This window comes from Anabrus simplex, chromosome 1 (genome assembly GCF_040414725.1).
Source record: "Anabrus simplex isolate iqAnaSimp1 chromosome 1, ASM4041472v1, whole genome shotgun sequence".
Taxonomy (NCBI): domain Eukaryota; kingdom Metazoa; phylum Arthropoda; class Insecta; order Orthoptera; family Tettigoniidae; genus Anabrus; species Anabrus simplex.
The window spans coordinates 732,573,059-732,589,323 of record NC_090265.1 but is presented as its reverse complement, the minus strand read 5'-3'; the positions used below and the strand labels follow the sequence as shown (position 1 = coordinate 732,589,323).

The window sequence follows — 16,265 nt, the reverse complement described above, 5'->3', positions numbered from 1 at the left end:
ATTGCAGCCAGATAAGTGCAAATTTCTGCGAACAGAAGTAGCATTCCTAGGTCATGTCATTACCGAGCATGGAGTGCAATCAGATGAGCGAAAGATGGAGGCTGTAAGGAATTTTCCTAGGCCTCAAACCACAAAACAATTGAAGGGATTTCTAGGCTTAAGTGGGTATTATCGAAGATTCATTCCCGAGTACAGTAAGATAGCAAAACCTCTGTACGAACTCCTGAAGAACAATGTTCCTTATGTATGGACAGACAAGCAGGAGACAGCTTTCAATATTTTGAAGCAGAAGTTAACTGAGAAACCCATATTACAGTACCCAGATTTTGAGAAGCCATTCATCCTCACTACGGATGCAAGCGGCGAAGCTTTAGGCGCTATCCTATCACAGGGAGAATTAGGGAAAGATTTACCGATGGCATATGCAAGTAGAACTCTGAATAAAGCTGCGAAAACTACTGTCACAGAGAAAGAACTACTTGCAATTGTATGGGGCGTAAAGTATTTCAGGCCGTACTTATTCGGGAAACACTTCACAGAAGTAACAAATCACAAGCCACTGAAGTGGGTATTTAATGTGCATGACCCGTCATCCACGTTAATAAAATTCAGATTGAAATTAGCCGAGTATGATTTCACGACAGTGTACAAGACGGGCAAAACGAACAAGAACATGGATGCATCGAGTAGAATTCCCGCTGTACCTGAGAGAACGGTATAAGTGGTGAGTTCAGAGAGAACCATTCCCCAAGGGTCAGGTGAAACAGGTGAGGCCGAAAGAGTAGATAATGAGCGGAATGATCTCGCAGACGCGAAAGCAGAGAGGTCAGGAAAACAGGTACGAATCGAAGACTCCAACTCCGAGGACACAATAGCAGAGGAGAATGAGTTCGAAGAGGAAGGCAAAACACCTGTTAAAGAGCTAAAAGACTTAACTGAGGAAGAAAAGTTAGCAATATTACATGATGCCCATACGTCCCTTGTAGGCAGACACCAAGAGATCACGAGAATGTTAGCAGTATCAAAGATGTTATACAGTGGCCGAATATGAAGAAGGATGTAGAAACATTTATACGTTCTTGTCCTTTTGTGTCAGAAAAATAAATTATGGGTCCAGAGGTTAGAGCACCCATGATTTTAACAGACACCCCTAATCAGGTATTTGAGAAAGTAGCAATCAACGTCGTGGAATCCCTGCCAGTTACAGAAAGGCAACATAAATACATATTTACCTGCCAAGACCAGCTGTCTAAATATTTAATTGCCAGTCCAATGGTCAATCAGGAAGCTGAAATGGTGGCAAAAACACTAGTAATGAATGTAATTGCCATATTTAGGATTGGTACAACAAATTGTTGATGAGAAATAGGAAAGGGGCAAACTGTCTTTCAAGTACATGTTTGTTGCTTGTAGTGTATATCTAGAGTGATAAATGAATTCATAATGTTGTGAGTCAGACTTTGTATCTTCATTATACCTTCATTGTAACTATACAGCTTTTTCGAAGAAAGAAAAAAAATACAACTAGTGCAGGGGCCTGTTCCATGAACAAACTTTGCAACTTTTCAACTTTGCGCTTTTCACTTTTCAATTCTTGCGAAGTCTTTCTGTTCCACCATGATCTAGGTTGTACTTTTCAATTTCTTCGCAAAGTGAAAAATCTCTGCAAATGAGTGATCCGATCGAGTTTAGTCCATGAGCAAACTGTATAGGCCTAATATTCTATGATTTTAATGCTTTCTACTTTTCGAGGCGAACCTGACGGTATAATTGTGGTTTAAGTTTTTACCATGGGAAAGAAAGATTAATATTATAAGAAGCTGGCAGTGCTGGAAGTTGTTCAGGAGAAACTTGACATCCTTTTTGACAACTATAAAGATAACCTCTCAAATGATGACACACATCAATGTTAACAAGAGTACCGTCAACACATCCACACACAAAAGGAAATTCACCCTTCATTAGAAATCCCGTAGCTATATTATGTGGATTATCAGGCCTACGTACTTGTAGGAAATATTACATTTACTATAATATCTACGACTTTGGTAACAGTTCTGCAAATAATTGATTTTGATGTCTCATACATTGGTGCTACACTGTGCAGCTGGGCACCATTTACTAACCAATGTAAGCATATAAGAATTTGTTGTTCTTTTTGTTGCATGCTTCAATAAATGACTGATCATTTCAAGAATTCGTCAGCCTCTGTTGGGGTAATACGAAATCGCTAGCGAAAAACCGTCAAAGTGAGGTTATGAAAATTAATCTCGTCTTTATACGTTGGATTCTTCATCACTGTCCTCACTTGATTCTAACAAAGGTCACGTTGTAACGTGTTTATATCACTATGATATACATGTTAATTCCCATAGGGAATCTGAAATATTTGTCCCGAATGAGTAAATTTATAATACAAAGTCTCTCATAGTGCATAGGCACTGGCGTTGGCTCTAAGTAGCCTAAGCAGTGGCCTCCATGGTATGCAGTAGCCAGCGTCTTGGTATGTGTGCTAGGTACCAACTGATGAGCCCAACCTAGCACACGAGGGCGAAATGCTGGTAACCAGGAGTGGGTTAGCTGGAAAATTTATAATGTCCAATAACGGACCATTTATATTGGTATTTTATATCACTAAACAAAATTCTATGCCGAGAAACTAGTGTACATACTTGTTAATTAACAGATGAAAAGGGAATCGTCTCTTTGCAAGATTTATGAAAACTTTTCACTTCATTTCTTTGCACTTTGCATTTCTGTACCAATGGAGGAACATAACAGACTTGAAAAGTGAAAAGATTCCTAACTTTTCACTTTTCACTTTGCAAGCTAAATCTGAAAAGTGATGGTGGAACAAAATCTGAACTGAAAAGTGCAAAGTGGAAAGTGAAAAGTTGCAAAGTTCGTTCGTGGAACAGGCCCCAGGACTACACAAGGAAAAAGACTGTCTGCAAAGGGTTAAGGACCGAGAAAGTCAGGGTTGTCCATTAAAGCCAAAATTATAAAAAGTTTGATATTCAATCAGTGACATCTGAGTACTCATCTTTCAATTCAAGAGTATACACAGCTTCTATAAGTTCAAACTCCAAGTGTACGTGCTGTTCGCTACTTGAAGGTATTTTTACAAGCCCTGGACAAAGGTGCTTTCCGGGACTGTCAACCTAGGTTGTGTACTGAGCTTAGCGCATTATTTCAGATATTTACCCACATATAGACTTAAAATGTAGTCTGCACTTTGACTTATGGTCCATTATGTTCCCGAAAGAAGTAGCTTACTGCCACTCAAGTATGAAAACAAAAGGAAACTCCAAAGGTATATATTTCCTTTTAAGAAATATAGCTTAAGTTGCCGACGAGATATCTCGGGCACAGCAATGACATAATGAACTACCGCGCATGAGATATTTCGGGCATAGCAGTGTAAGGGTTAAATGAGCGGAGACTATGATGCAATGGTTGTTCCACTGTTGGTACTTCGCCCCTTTCAAAAGGTATTTTAATGCATGAGTATGGATTAAGAATTGAAACTCAACAGCTTATTTAAGTGAAGCTAAACTGTTTTAGATGGTGTACATATAATGTATAGTAGTGGTAGGAGGGCAGGTTTCCTATGCCATTTTAAGGTGATGGGGATGTTGAAGACAAAGGTGTCCAACAAATTACAAAGCTGGAATCACAGGCAAACATTTAGATAAGATGCAGCCCATAGAAATAAATCAATAAATCAAATTTGCAACAATCACCATACATGCACTAATGGTGAAAAAGAAAATAAACTAAGGAAGAGTTTCTCAATGTGGAAAGAGAAGAGAAGGAAAAAACATGAAAACACAAAAGGACAAGGACTATCTTCATACACTGCTTTACGTAAAGCTATACACAAATATCGCCACCCTATTCTTTTTTTTAATGGCTCATCATTACTGCTAACTTGACTAGTTCCATATTGAAATCAACAGTTATAAACATAACGAACTATAACCTAAATGTAAACCAAGTCAATGAGAAATTAAGATATTCATAATTAAGTCTGTTTCCAAGCTCAATGAGGAATTAAGGAAACAAACTCTCTCTCACCCTCACTCGATTTAATGTTACAGATTTCTGCCTTTATTTTGATATACGCCTTCTTACAACCGTATTCTTCCGGTGTTAGCCTGGTATAAATAATTAAACTCCCTTCTTGAAATATGCTGTTATTTGACAGACTGAAGTGAAACTGCGCTGTGCTAATACACATATGCCGTAAGTCAATCAGAATACACAAAGGCTAAGTCTGCAAACCGTACCAAAGTAGAGACAAGAATGTGTTCAACTGATCCTCATTATGTTAGGAACTTATCACAGAAAGGAGGAGGTAATGTTCCTTTCCTATTCAGAGTTCTCATAGATTTTTCTTGGTTCTTAGACATCCTAATTGAATTTTATACATAAGAATTGGACAAAATAAGACTATATTAATAAAATGCTCTGTTCGCCATATCACACCATCTATTTTATTAAATACATTATTCGAACATATCACAATTCTGCTTACCTGGTATTTCCAAACAGATTTACAATCCAAAAGAAAAAAAAGTGCTTTACATAAACCTGCAAATGTAACAGTAGCAATTTTCACAACATAGCAGTGGCGAGGCAGTATGTATAATCTCACAAGTCACAAATAAAATATGACTACACAGTGTCAACATGTAATATGAATGGCAACAGTAAGATGTCGTATCAGCGACGGTTGGCGACGCTGAATCGAACCCAACAGTTAGAAAATATCTTCAGTATTAATAGAGGAGACATAGTGAGGTTGTTCCTTACATGCAGATAGGCTCCCTCCTCATCAAACCAGTTCTACAAATGTGCCTTTTCTTGGGACCGAACCACGCAGTTCATGAAGATGTTAAGACTGTCCTAGTCTTTGTGTGTCTGTCATCTCCCTTCCTGCAGCTCCCTTTTCCAATGCTGACCTATCATTGTGTTTATCCTATTATCAGTTCCTTGTTTCTATACATAACATGATTTTTTACCAGTTTGTTCCTTGGAAAGGACAGCAAGATTTTTCATGTGTATGGTAACTCTGCCCTACTTTTACAGTCAAAGTTCAATGACTGGAGCTCACCTCAGCCCAGGCATGTCCAACAGGTCTGCGACTCCCACCAAGTTGAAGTCTATAGTTGGGTTGTTCAGGAAGAACACTTGGAGACCACCCACCAAAGGCATCTCCCTGATAAGAGGCTTCATCACTACCCTCATCATCCCATGGATCTGCAACAAGACAAACAGCATAACTTTCAATACAGCAATGCACCAAGAAGTTTGAGGTCAAACATTTTCTAACAAATTAACACCACAATTAGAGGGAATTAATTGTCCTGCTGCAGTGACAGGAAACTGTAGATTACATTACTGACCAGAGGACTAGGCAACCATGTTCTATTAACATTAATCAGAGGGAAAACTGGAAGAAATGTAAATTGGTCCTATAGGTTGTTAGGTTGTCAATAGCCAGGTACTATACAGTACCGCACATCCTTTATGAGGATATTTTTGCGAACTTTGGTAATACACTTAAATTGCATAATTAATATGCCACTGTGAGGTATTTTTTTTCTTTTTTGGATGAAAAATAATCCGAAAATGTATTTACAGAAAAATACAGACATACAATTTTTAAAGTATGATCACACACTTGATGGGAAAAAAAGGCAAACAACTTGATGGAATGATGAAATGAGAGCAGCTTGTAAATGTAAAAAGAAGGTTTATCAGAAATGGCTCCAAACAAGGGCCGAGGCAGGCAGGGATTTGTACATAAATGAACAAAACAGAGTGAAACAAATAGTTGTTGAATCCAAAAAGAAGTCGTGGGAAGATTTTTGTAATAAACTGGAAAGGCTAGGTCAAGCAGCAGGGAAACCTTTCTGAACAGTAATAAAGAATCTTAGGAAGGGAGGGAAAAAGGAAATGAACAGTGTTTTGAGTAATTCAGGTGAACTCATAATAGATCCCAGGGAATCTCTGGAGAGGTGGAGGGAATATTTTGAACATCTTCTTAACGTAAAAGATCTTCCTGGTGGTGTTGCAAACAGTCAAGCTCATGGGGAGGAGGAAAATAATGATGGTGAAATTACGCTTGAAGAAGTGGAAAGGATGGTATATAAACTCCATTGTCATTAAGCAGCAGGAATAGATGAAATTAGACCTGAGATGGTGAAGTATAGTGGGAAGGCAGGGATGAAATGGCTTCATAGAGTAGCAAGATTAGTATGTAGTGTTGGTAAGGTACCTTCAGATTGGACAAAAGCAGTAATTGCACCTATCTATAAGCAAGGAAACAGGAAGGATTGGAACAACTATCGAGGTATCTCATTGATTGGTATACCAGGCAAAGTATTCACTGGCATCTTGGACTGGAGGGTGCGATCACTCTTTGAGAGGAAGTTGGATAAAAACCAGTGTGGTTTCAGACCACAGAGGGGCTGTCAGGATCAGATTTTCAGTATGCACCAGGTAATTGAAAAATGCTACGAGAGGAATAGGCAGTTGTGTTTATGTTTCGTAGATCTAGAGAAAGCATATGACAGGGCACCGAGGGAAAGATGTTCACCGTACTGGGGGACTATGGAATTAAAGGTAGATTATTAAAATCAATCAAAGGCATTTATGTTGACAATTGGGCTTCAGCGAGAATTGATGGCAGAATGAGTTCTTGATTCAGGGTACATACAGGAGTTAGACAAGGCTGTAATCTTTCACCTGTGCTGTTCGTAGTTTACATGGATCATCTGCTGAAAAGTATAAAATGGCAGGGAGGGATTCAGTTAGGTGGAAATGTAGTAAGCAGTCTAGCCTATGCTGACGACTTGGTCTTAATGGCAGATTGTGCTCTTTCTTTCTTTATTTGTGTCAGAAGTATCAACTTTACTTACAGATATTTAACAGATTGTGCTGAAAGCCTGCAGTCTAATATCTTAGAACTTGAAAATAGGTGCAATGAGTATGGTATAAAAATTAGCCTCTCGAAGACTAAATTGATGTCAGTAGGTAAGAAATTCAACAGAATTGAATGTCAGATTGGTGATACAAAGCTAGAAAAAGTCGATAATTTCAAGTATTTAGATTGTGTGTTCTCCCAGGATGGTAATATAGTAAATGAGATTGAATCAAGGTGTAGTAAAGCTAATGAAGTGAGCTCGCAGTTGCGATCAACAGTATTCTGTAAGAAGGAAGTCAGCTCCCAGACGAAACTACATCGGTCTGTTTTCAGACAAACTTTGCTTTGCGGGAACGAAAGCTGGGTGGACTCAGGATATCTTATTCATAAGTTAGAAGTAACAGACATGAAAGTAGCAAGAATGACTGCTGGTACAAACAGGTGGGAACAATGGCAGGAGGGTACTCGGAATGAGGAGATAAAGGCTAATTTTGGAATGAACTCGATGGATGAAGCTGTACGCATAAACCAACTTAGGTGGTGGGGTCACATGAGGCGAATGGAGGAGGATAAGTTACCTAGGAGAATAATGGACTCTGTTATGGAGGGTAAGAGAAGTAGAGGGAGACCAAGACAACAATGGTTAGACTCAGTTTCTAACGATTTGAAGATAAGAGGTACAGTACAGTAGAATTCCATTAGTCCGGCATCCAACAGTCCGGAACGCTCGATGGTCCGGCACCATTCTAGGATTTTTTAATGTTATTATTTCTTAATAATAATTTCTCCTGAACAATTTGATGCATTATTTGTAGAAACCACTGGAAGTGTATGTTTTATTATTTCAAGGTTAATATTGCAAATGTATCTGATACAGTCCAGTTGTTATGCATTGACTTACTTAAATATCTCTATCTCTGGAAATATTCAGTCTAGAAGGCTGTGTGCTATACTGAGTACTGCAAAGAAAACCATATGATAAAAAAACAGATTTCATAAATTGAATGTATGGGCCACGTTCAAAAATGGATGGGAGCATGCCTGCAAAAACTGAAGCGGACAGAAGGATAGGAGAAGTTGTAGACTGAAAGACTCTTCCGGCATTATTATGGAATGGCAATAAGAAACAACACGTTTGAAAAGAGGAGTGTGTTATTAAACTAATCAACATTTTACTGCAAAACGCCGCGTTACAGCTCTTTTCGCTGTACACCTTAACCTATATCGTAGTAAGAGGTACCGCCCGATAGTCCGGCATTTTCGGTAATTCGGCACTGGGCCGGTCCTGAACGTGCCCGACTATCGGACTTCTACTGTATAGAATTAAATGAGGCCACAGCTCTAGTTGCAAATAGAGGATTGTGGCGACATTTAGTAAATTCACAGAGGCTTGCAGACTGAACGCTGAAAGGCATACCAGTCTTTAATGATTATGTATGTAATCACACACTATTATTTACACCTATTCTTAAAATCAGGCAGTTATGAGGAAACTAATGAAATTTTATTTCTACACATTACATAGGTCTGTTCTACTGAGTCAACTTCAAGAAATGCCCCATTTTCCTATTTGTGGGATTTAGCTCCTGGTCAAGGAAGTACTCAAATATTTTAATGACGAGTAATCCCAGAGTGAGGAATAATCTGATATGCGAAAATGAGGATTCACTCTAAATCCAGAATGATCAACCTGGTTCTACATTGGGGGGCCTTTTTTCTTTTCTTCAATATATATGCTGCCAGGCTTTAGAGAAAATTCTCATCCCTATGGACAAAATTATTGAGTTACCCAAGAAGTCAAGAAATAGCTGGGATCCAAAGATTATCCTTCTATTTTAAGCATCATAAAAATTGTACAATATATTTTACTGTTCAAAAAATCAAGTAGCTTACCTGGAAATCTTTGATGCCACCTTTAATTCCACAGAGACTGAATGAAATATCACAATCTCCAGCATAACTGAAAAACAGGGGAACAATTCATTAACAGTCAATATTCAATGAGCAAAAATATATCTTAATACATTCATCTCCACCAGATAATTAATTTAAAGGAATCCTTGATGTATATGAGGGCGGAACAATTATAAACGGGAATTATTTTTAAAAAATTTATTGCATCAACCAAAAATTCACATATAGAGATCATGTTTATATCGCCTCATGAATGACTCTAAATACCTGAATAATTTTAAGAAAGGTGACTGCTATGTACTGAGTAGATCATGGCTGCCCTCCATACTTAAATTGTGAACATCTCTCCTTTACTTTGTAGGCCCTAGAATGAACTGCATTTCTAATAGGCTCTCTCTATCTTGAGTCTAGTTACTATGGAGTGACAGTTGCCAATACTTTATTAATTGCTCTGAAGACTATCCTGGTTGCAGGATTGCAACACGTCAGCAGATTATAAACATTACGCGACCTAATATCCCCAAATTAATATTATACTGTAATTTAATGGCAACGAAAATCCACATGTTAATGATAAAATTCTGTGTTCACGCGGAGATCTTTGTCTGGTGCCATGTACTGCTGTCTGATAGTGCAAGTACACCTAACCAGCCTTTATGTGGTACAGTGGTTGTCAATGAAGTTTCTTATATGACAACACAATGAGGTGTATATGTGAAGCCTTCGAAAAGAACGTACCTTACAGTATGAGGAAGAAACGTGATGCAGTGAGAAATACTGAAGTTTCATTTTAGTGCAGTTTGTTAGTCTACTCCTTAAACTACACAACAGCACTGTCAGTACACTTTAAAATCCCATCGAAACAGGTTATGCACACTTAACAAATCTTCCCCTTCTACCGCTTTTCCACAGGTGCAAAAAGTGTCGCACAAGTGGATTTGGCCCTGTTTTGCAGCCGGATGCCTCTCCTTACACCAAACATAAGTGGAGAGATTTATTCACAACAGCCTCTGTGGCTCAGGTGGCAGTGCACCGGCCTCTCACCGCTGTGTTCTGCAGTTCAAATCTCGGTCACTGCATGTGAGATTTGTGCTGGACAAAGTGGAGGCGGGACAGGTTTTTCTCCAGGTACTCCAGTTTTCCCTATCATCTTTCATTCAAGCAACACTCTCCAATATCATTTCATTCCATCTGTCATTCATTAATCATTGCCCTAGAGGAGTGCGACAGGCTTTGGCAGCTGGCACAATTCCCCTACTTGCCGCTAGATGGGGGCTTCATTCATTCCATTCCCTGACCCGGTGGAATGACTGGAAACAGGCTGTGGATTTTCATTATGTATTCACAAATGCATGTTTCTGTGGTGCTTGGTCGTGTGGTGTGGTGTGGTGTGTGAATATGAAGAGGTGTGTGTCGGAACAAACACGAACACTTAATCTCCAAATGAAAGGAATTTACCACACACACGATTAAAATCCCAGACCCAGCCAGGTATCAATACCAGGAACCCTCAAACCAAAAGGCTCAATGCCGACCATTACCATAGCAATCGTACCCACGAATGCTTGAATAACTTCTATGCACACATAACAGATAACTCTGCAAGTTCTGTCTAAACATTAAACTGAATGGTAAATACTTATTTCAAGCTGCAGACTTCTGGATTTCAAGAAAACTCTCATTATATTATGCACTAACATAATATAACAAACTGACTTAAGGCATCATCTCCAGGCAACTGTCAAGTATCTTTTGGATATGAGGTTATTTTCCTGCCAACACTAATTTTTTCTACTTTCCTTTCCTGGTGAGCTATAAAGCGCAGAACAGCTCTAAGCAGGTCTGAAAACAGACTGACGTAAAAGTAGTTTCATCTGAGAACTCTCATCAAAACACCATCAATTGCTACTGCGAGCTCACTGCTACACCTCAATTGTATTTTACTATAATACCCTGTTGCACAATTTGAGCACGAACACCATACACAGGGAGCAACAAATTGTCAGCGGTGTAAACAATGCCAGGATCAACCACGATATCCACCCTCTATAAGATGCAACCAACGTAATCATATGTTTCATGCCAGGATTGGTCTCCTTAGCCATCAAAGGCATCTGCATCCCCGAATTCAAGGATCAGAAGAATCGCAGAAAAAATATGAATAATCTGTTTATGAGTATCAGCCGATGACTATACTACCTTCCTACACAGCCTAAGCACTTGATATGATCAATATGTTCCAGTTTTCATTTTCTATATGGCATTGAATCATCAAACGTTTCTTCACAAGTAACATGACTAGTTTTGGAAATGCTCATTTTTCAGTCACCACCACCACCACCACCACCACCACCACCACCACCACCATCATTTTCCTGTTTCCAGTCTTGTGGGTCAGGTTGTGAATCAAGGACCTGAACAGTTGTGTATCTCTCCACAACTCCCTTCCTTCCTCCAATATTTCTTCTACCTTCACTCTCCTTCACCGTATCCACCCACCTCTTTCTGGGCCTTCCTGTTGTCTTCCTCCTATTGTTTTCTCCATAAATACTCACTTTGGAACTCTATCCTCTTCTATTCTCACCATGTGTCCGTACCATTTCAGCTTACTGGTCTCTATATTGCCTTGTAGTTTAGTGAATACAATTTATTCTCTCTCTGATATCTATGTTTCTGATTCTATCCCTTTGTATTTTTCCCAGTTATTCCTCTAAGGAATTTCATCTCGACTGCTTGGATTCTGCTTTCATAAGGTTTTATTGCTCTCCATGGGCCCACTGTGTATGTCGAAACTGGTGTGCAATACACTGAGTACAGAATTTTCTTGCATTTCTCTAGGACGTCCCAGTTTACTTATTTTCCCATCTTCTGCAAGTAGACTCCCCAAATATCTGAAGCTCATCAAAACTTGTAATCGTCTTCCATTTACTTCAATATTCCCTCTTCCTTCTCCATTACATTTCAGCATTACTACTGTCTTAATGTCCTCCACACTTATTTTCATTCCTTATTCCTCTATCTCCCAATTACAGAGAGTAACTTGTTCACGTACTTCCATTTCTTCTTCTCCCCACATTAGTATGCCATCTGCAGAGCGAGTCCTTTGTCTCTTCGGCTTCCACTTTTTGTTGTACACTCTTGTTAATTTCATCTATGACCGAGTAGAGGGGATAATACACTTCCCTGTCGAAGTCCTGTTTGAACCAGTTTGTCTTCACACTACTTACACACTTTTCATACATGGCTTTGATCATTTGTACTTGTACCTTCTTTTTTATAAATGCATCCCAGACAAGTTTCCATGATATGCTGTCATATGCCTTTTGAATATCTATAAATGTAATATTTCAGTCTCCAGGATATAAAAAATTGGTTTCTAGCTTGGAAATCCACCAACTAAATCACTAAGATATTCAAGACACATGGCATTAAATTCTAACAATGATAGGCTGAGTAGGTTAGGCGGTAAAGTACTCAAGTTGAGAGTTCAATCCCGGCTCGGTCCGGTGGTATATAAAGGTGCTCAAATATCTAAATGCCTTCAAAACTAGTTAGTGGGACGTAAATCCAATAACATCATTAAATTCTAACAGAAATGGTTCTGTCTGGATACTCATTAGACAAAAGAGAATTTTTAAAAACCAAGGACATATGAAAGTAAGCAGAAACAGGTTACAAGAAGAGAGAAGCAAACCATCATTCAATAGTAAGATGAAAAGAGGACTTACAAAAGATCCATATCCATCATTATCTCCTTGCGATGAACATCCAGGTCATACACCTTCACACCTCCAACCCTCAGAGGCTGTAAATTAAAAAAAAATTCCTTTCATAAGCAAGTGAAATAGTCAAAAGTACAGTCACCATAAGTAGCAGTGGTAATTGTTCTAAGAGGAAGCAACCAATCTCTCTTAATACTAATAAGACGGAAAACTGAACAGGTCTGAGGAATGGGAAAAACCACAAAGGGCGTGAAATTCAACAACTACTTAGACCAGAGGAAATTAGAGAGGAATGATGAAAGTGAGGAGCCTGACAAGTAAGTAGAAGCAATGCCAGACTGAGCTATGGGAACCACACTCCCAAGCTGAAAGCCTTGGTACCCCTTTTAGCTGGATGAGTAAACCAGATAGCCAGCAGTAAATAATCCAACTCTCTAAAGGAACCAACAGCTCCTTTAGTCAGGTGCCGGTACACCAGCGGAGAAAATGCTACTGTTCTCGAGATTACACATGGACTGATTGAAATCTGGCACTTGAGTATAAAATGCCTTAGGGTGTGCCGGGCCCATCGTAATCAAACGTCAAAGTGGAACAGAACAAAGAACTAAGGAGTACCTCAGATCATATCAGTATTTTCCGCGCTTGTAGTCTGTGGTCCAGGAGCATGTCGTGGTACCAACGTTTCCCCGAAGTCTGCGCTCGGCATTATCAAGGGTACTTATTAAAGTATATAATTCTTGTTTATTAAACAGCCACCTAGTCAATACAATAAAATCCTTATAATTAGGTATGATCTTTTTATATTAGTTTATAATGGAATGGGACATGTTTTGCTTGTATTACAAGCATCATCAGCCAATTATATCTTCTCTAGGCTAGATCAGGATCCTGATTTTGTTGTTTATGTATGAGATTATCCCTTAAGAGTCTACTAATATTTATATGTTATGATTAAATTCTACACAGTTATTTTTATTAAAACATTCAACATTAGAGTGTGATGTGTGGATTGACTAAAAACAGTACAATGAATACATTTTCTATGCTGAACTCTCTTTAAATTCTTATCTACTTGACCTCAATAAGAGAATGAAAGTTATAAACATAATGTCATAATATATCTGTGGTAAAATTCTGATTAAATACAACTCTTATTTACAAGTATATGATATAAGATATATACAGTTATTTTTTATTAAAACATTGAACATTAGGCTGTGAAGTGTGGACTGAGCACAGCACACTGAATACATTTGTATGTTGAACTTTCTATAATGTTCTTATTTTCTTAACTTCAATAATAGAATGGAAGTTGTAAAACATAGTACTGTATCATAATAAATTACTAGTAAAACACTGGTTGAAAAACTTGTGTTAAAGTTCATGATCTGTCGTTACGATGTATTTAATCATTTTATTAATGAATTATTTATATAAATTGAAGACTCCTTCTTAATTAAGTTAAGAAGCTTCAGAAACTACTTAGGGTTGATACCGCCGCTTAGTTGAAGTGCTTGGAATGTTGTAAAAACAGCTAGTCAAAAGGGGATGTTCAAATTAAAAGATGGATGCAACTGTTAATCCGCTGTGGGAATGCATGTTGAAGTTCTGCAATTGGAGGAAAATTTGGTGTGAATATCACACTTGAAGGATTTCTAATTTAATTCGTGAAGTGGAATTTTTAACGCTTACCCTGTTGACTGTTGTAGCATTGGCTTGCAGCATTAACTGCACCAGAGAGTCTGACCGTTGACATGCTTCTGCTTCTCATGGTATAGGAGTGCGTCTGTTGTAGCAGGGGGGGGGGGGGGGGTGAGAGTAGGGGAAGGAGGAATGAGCAGGGTTTTAGGATCGCTGGTAGTGTGCAGAGGGGAATTGGCGTAAACTGGGGAGCGGGAAGTAGCAGTCACTGGTGTAGTGGAAATGTTTGTGGATTTAGCGTTAAATATTTTTGTAGTGTTCTTATCCTTTATATTAAATGTTAAAAGAAATTTTGGAATTTGTTCATATAATGGATTTTTTATTTCAATTGCATCATTCAAATTTTGATTCTTATTGAAATATTGATCTAAATAAATGTATTTTTCTAATTCTGTCATTAGCTTGCCTTTATACATCCCTTTTAAGATCTTTAAATCTTGTTTAACTGTGGTAAATTTATGACCTGTCTATCATATGAGAGCTCATAGCGGAGTATTTATTATGCCTTGAAGCAATGAAATGTTCTAAATACCTGGTCTGGCAGCTATGGCCTGTTTGTCCCATGTACGAATAATTACATTGCGAACAAGTGAGCCTATCCCTTTCAGACCTGAAAGAAAACTGGAGGTGTGAATTTTTGTTTGTACGTCAAGAACTGACTAAAATGCTCCTCAATACACATATTAATAGTTTATTTTACAAAATAAAAACTAAATCCGAAAAACAGGACCCACACAATTGTGCGTATCAAAATTCAAAACCTCGTTGTATCACGTACGATGGTGTAGCTTCAAAATTTACGTTCACTAACCAATGTACACACTTCATTGAATATATTCCGGTATTCAGTAAAGCTTCTAGATTAATATAAACGCAGTAAATAAATACTTACTTTCGGCACTACTGCTTCCTGCCATCTCGCCGATCAACTGTGCTTTTTAAACTCTTCTTCCTTCGCCCTGGCGGTCAAGCGCATACTAAAATCAATTGAAATATACGCCACGTGTCCTGCACAATCACTGCAGTCCGGTGTAGCGCCGAAAAAACATCAAATACGGTCAGGGATAACTAAAATACGAACCCACACAATTGTGCGTACTCGGTCTGAAAGGGCTGTAGATCCCGGAACCCAAAAATCGGCTGTAAGTAGAATTTACTGTGTTGTGATTAAAAAATATGTTCTGGTTGGTATTATGAGTCTTATATGCAATATTGATTTCTAGTTTTTTTATTGTGTTAGTAAATTGATAGATAGCTGGATTTGTGTAGGTGAAAGTAGCAAATTTCATTTTTTTAGGTTTTTCCAGATATTGATTTTTTATCTGTAATTTGACTTTGTTAATAAATTTAATCAATCATTTCTAACTTGTAACCATTAAACTTTGCTAACTTCTTTATATAATCAAGTTCTTTTTCCCGATTACTTGCTGAGAGTGGTATTTTTAATGTTCTGTAGATCAAACTAAAGAAGGTCGTCTGTTTTTAAGAGTGTGGATGTAGGGATTCATATTTTTTTGTTACTGGGGCAAAAGTTGGTTTCTAAAAATTTGAAATTCAAATTTACCATTAGCACGTGTTATTTTGATGTCTAGGAAATTTATGGAGTTATTGGATTTGTCTCGTTTGTGAGCTTGATATTGTCGTCTAGATTATTTAGAAATTCTAAGATTTTCTTATTGTTATGTTATTTGTCTATTATAATGAATGTGTCATCAACATACCTAAGCCATAAGCAGAGCCCATTAACTTTATTCACTATCTTGTTAGATTCCAAACTGTCCATATAAATATTTGCTAAGATCCTTGAAATGGGGGTCTCCCATTGTCAAAACCTTTTGATAGTAAATTTTTTTAATGAAAGTAAAAATAACTATTATTCAGAACAAAATTTAGAAGCTTGGTAAAGTCCTCTATTTCAAATTTACTTAAGTTACTATGCTTAGAAAGTTTAGTTTTTATAATGTTAATGGTCTCATTTACTGGAATACTAGGATACA

General features: G+C 37.9%; 1 protein-coding gene across 4 annotated transcripts in view; it reads right to left on the bottom strand.

The window, feature by feature from the left end:
• Positions 1 to 16,265, bottom strand: part of Esyt2 (extended synaptotagmin-like protein 2) — a 297,125-nt gene that overhangs the window by 209,251 nt on the left and 71,609 nt on the right. For all 4 annotated transcript variants that reach the window (XM_067136116.2, XM_068225186.1, XM_068225187.1 and 1 more), the window contains 3 exons: positions 12,574 to 12,650; positions 8,825 to 8,891; positions 5,117 to 5,262 (listed from right to left, as the gene is read on the bottom strand). In XM_067136116.2, coding sequence (XP_066992217.2) covers positions 5,117 to 5,262; positions 8,825 to 8,891; positions 12,574 to 12,650 — 290 coding nt within the window. The remainder of the gene's footprint in view (positions 1 to 5,116; positions 5,263 to 8,824; positions 8,892 to 12,573; positions 12,651 to 16,265) is intronic.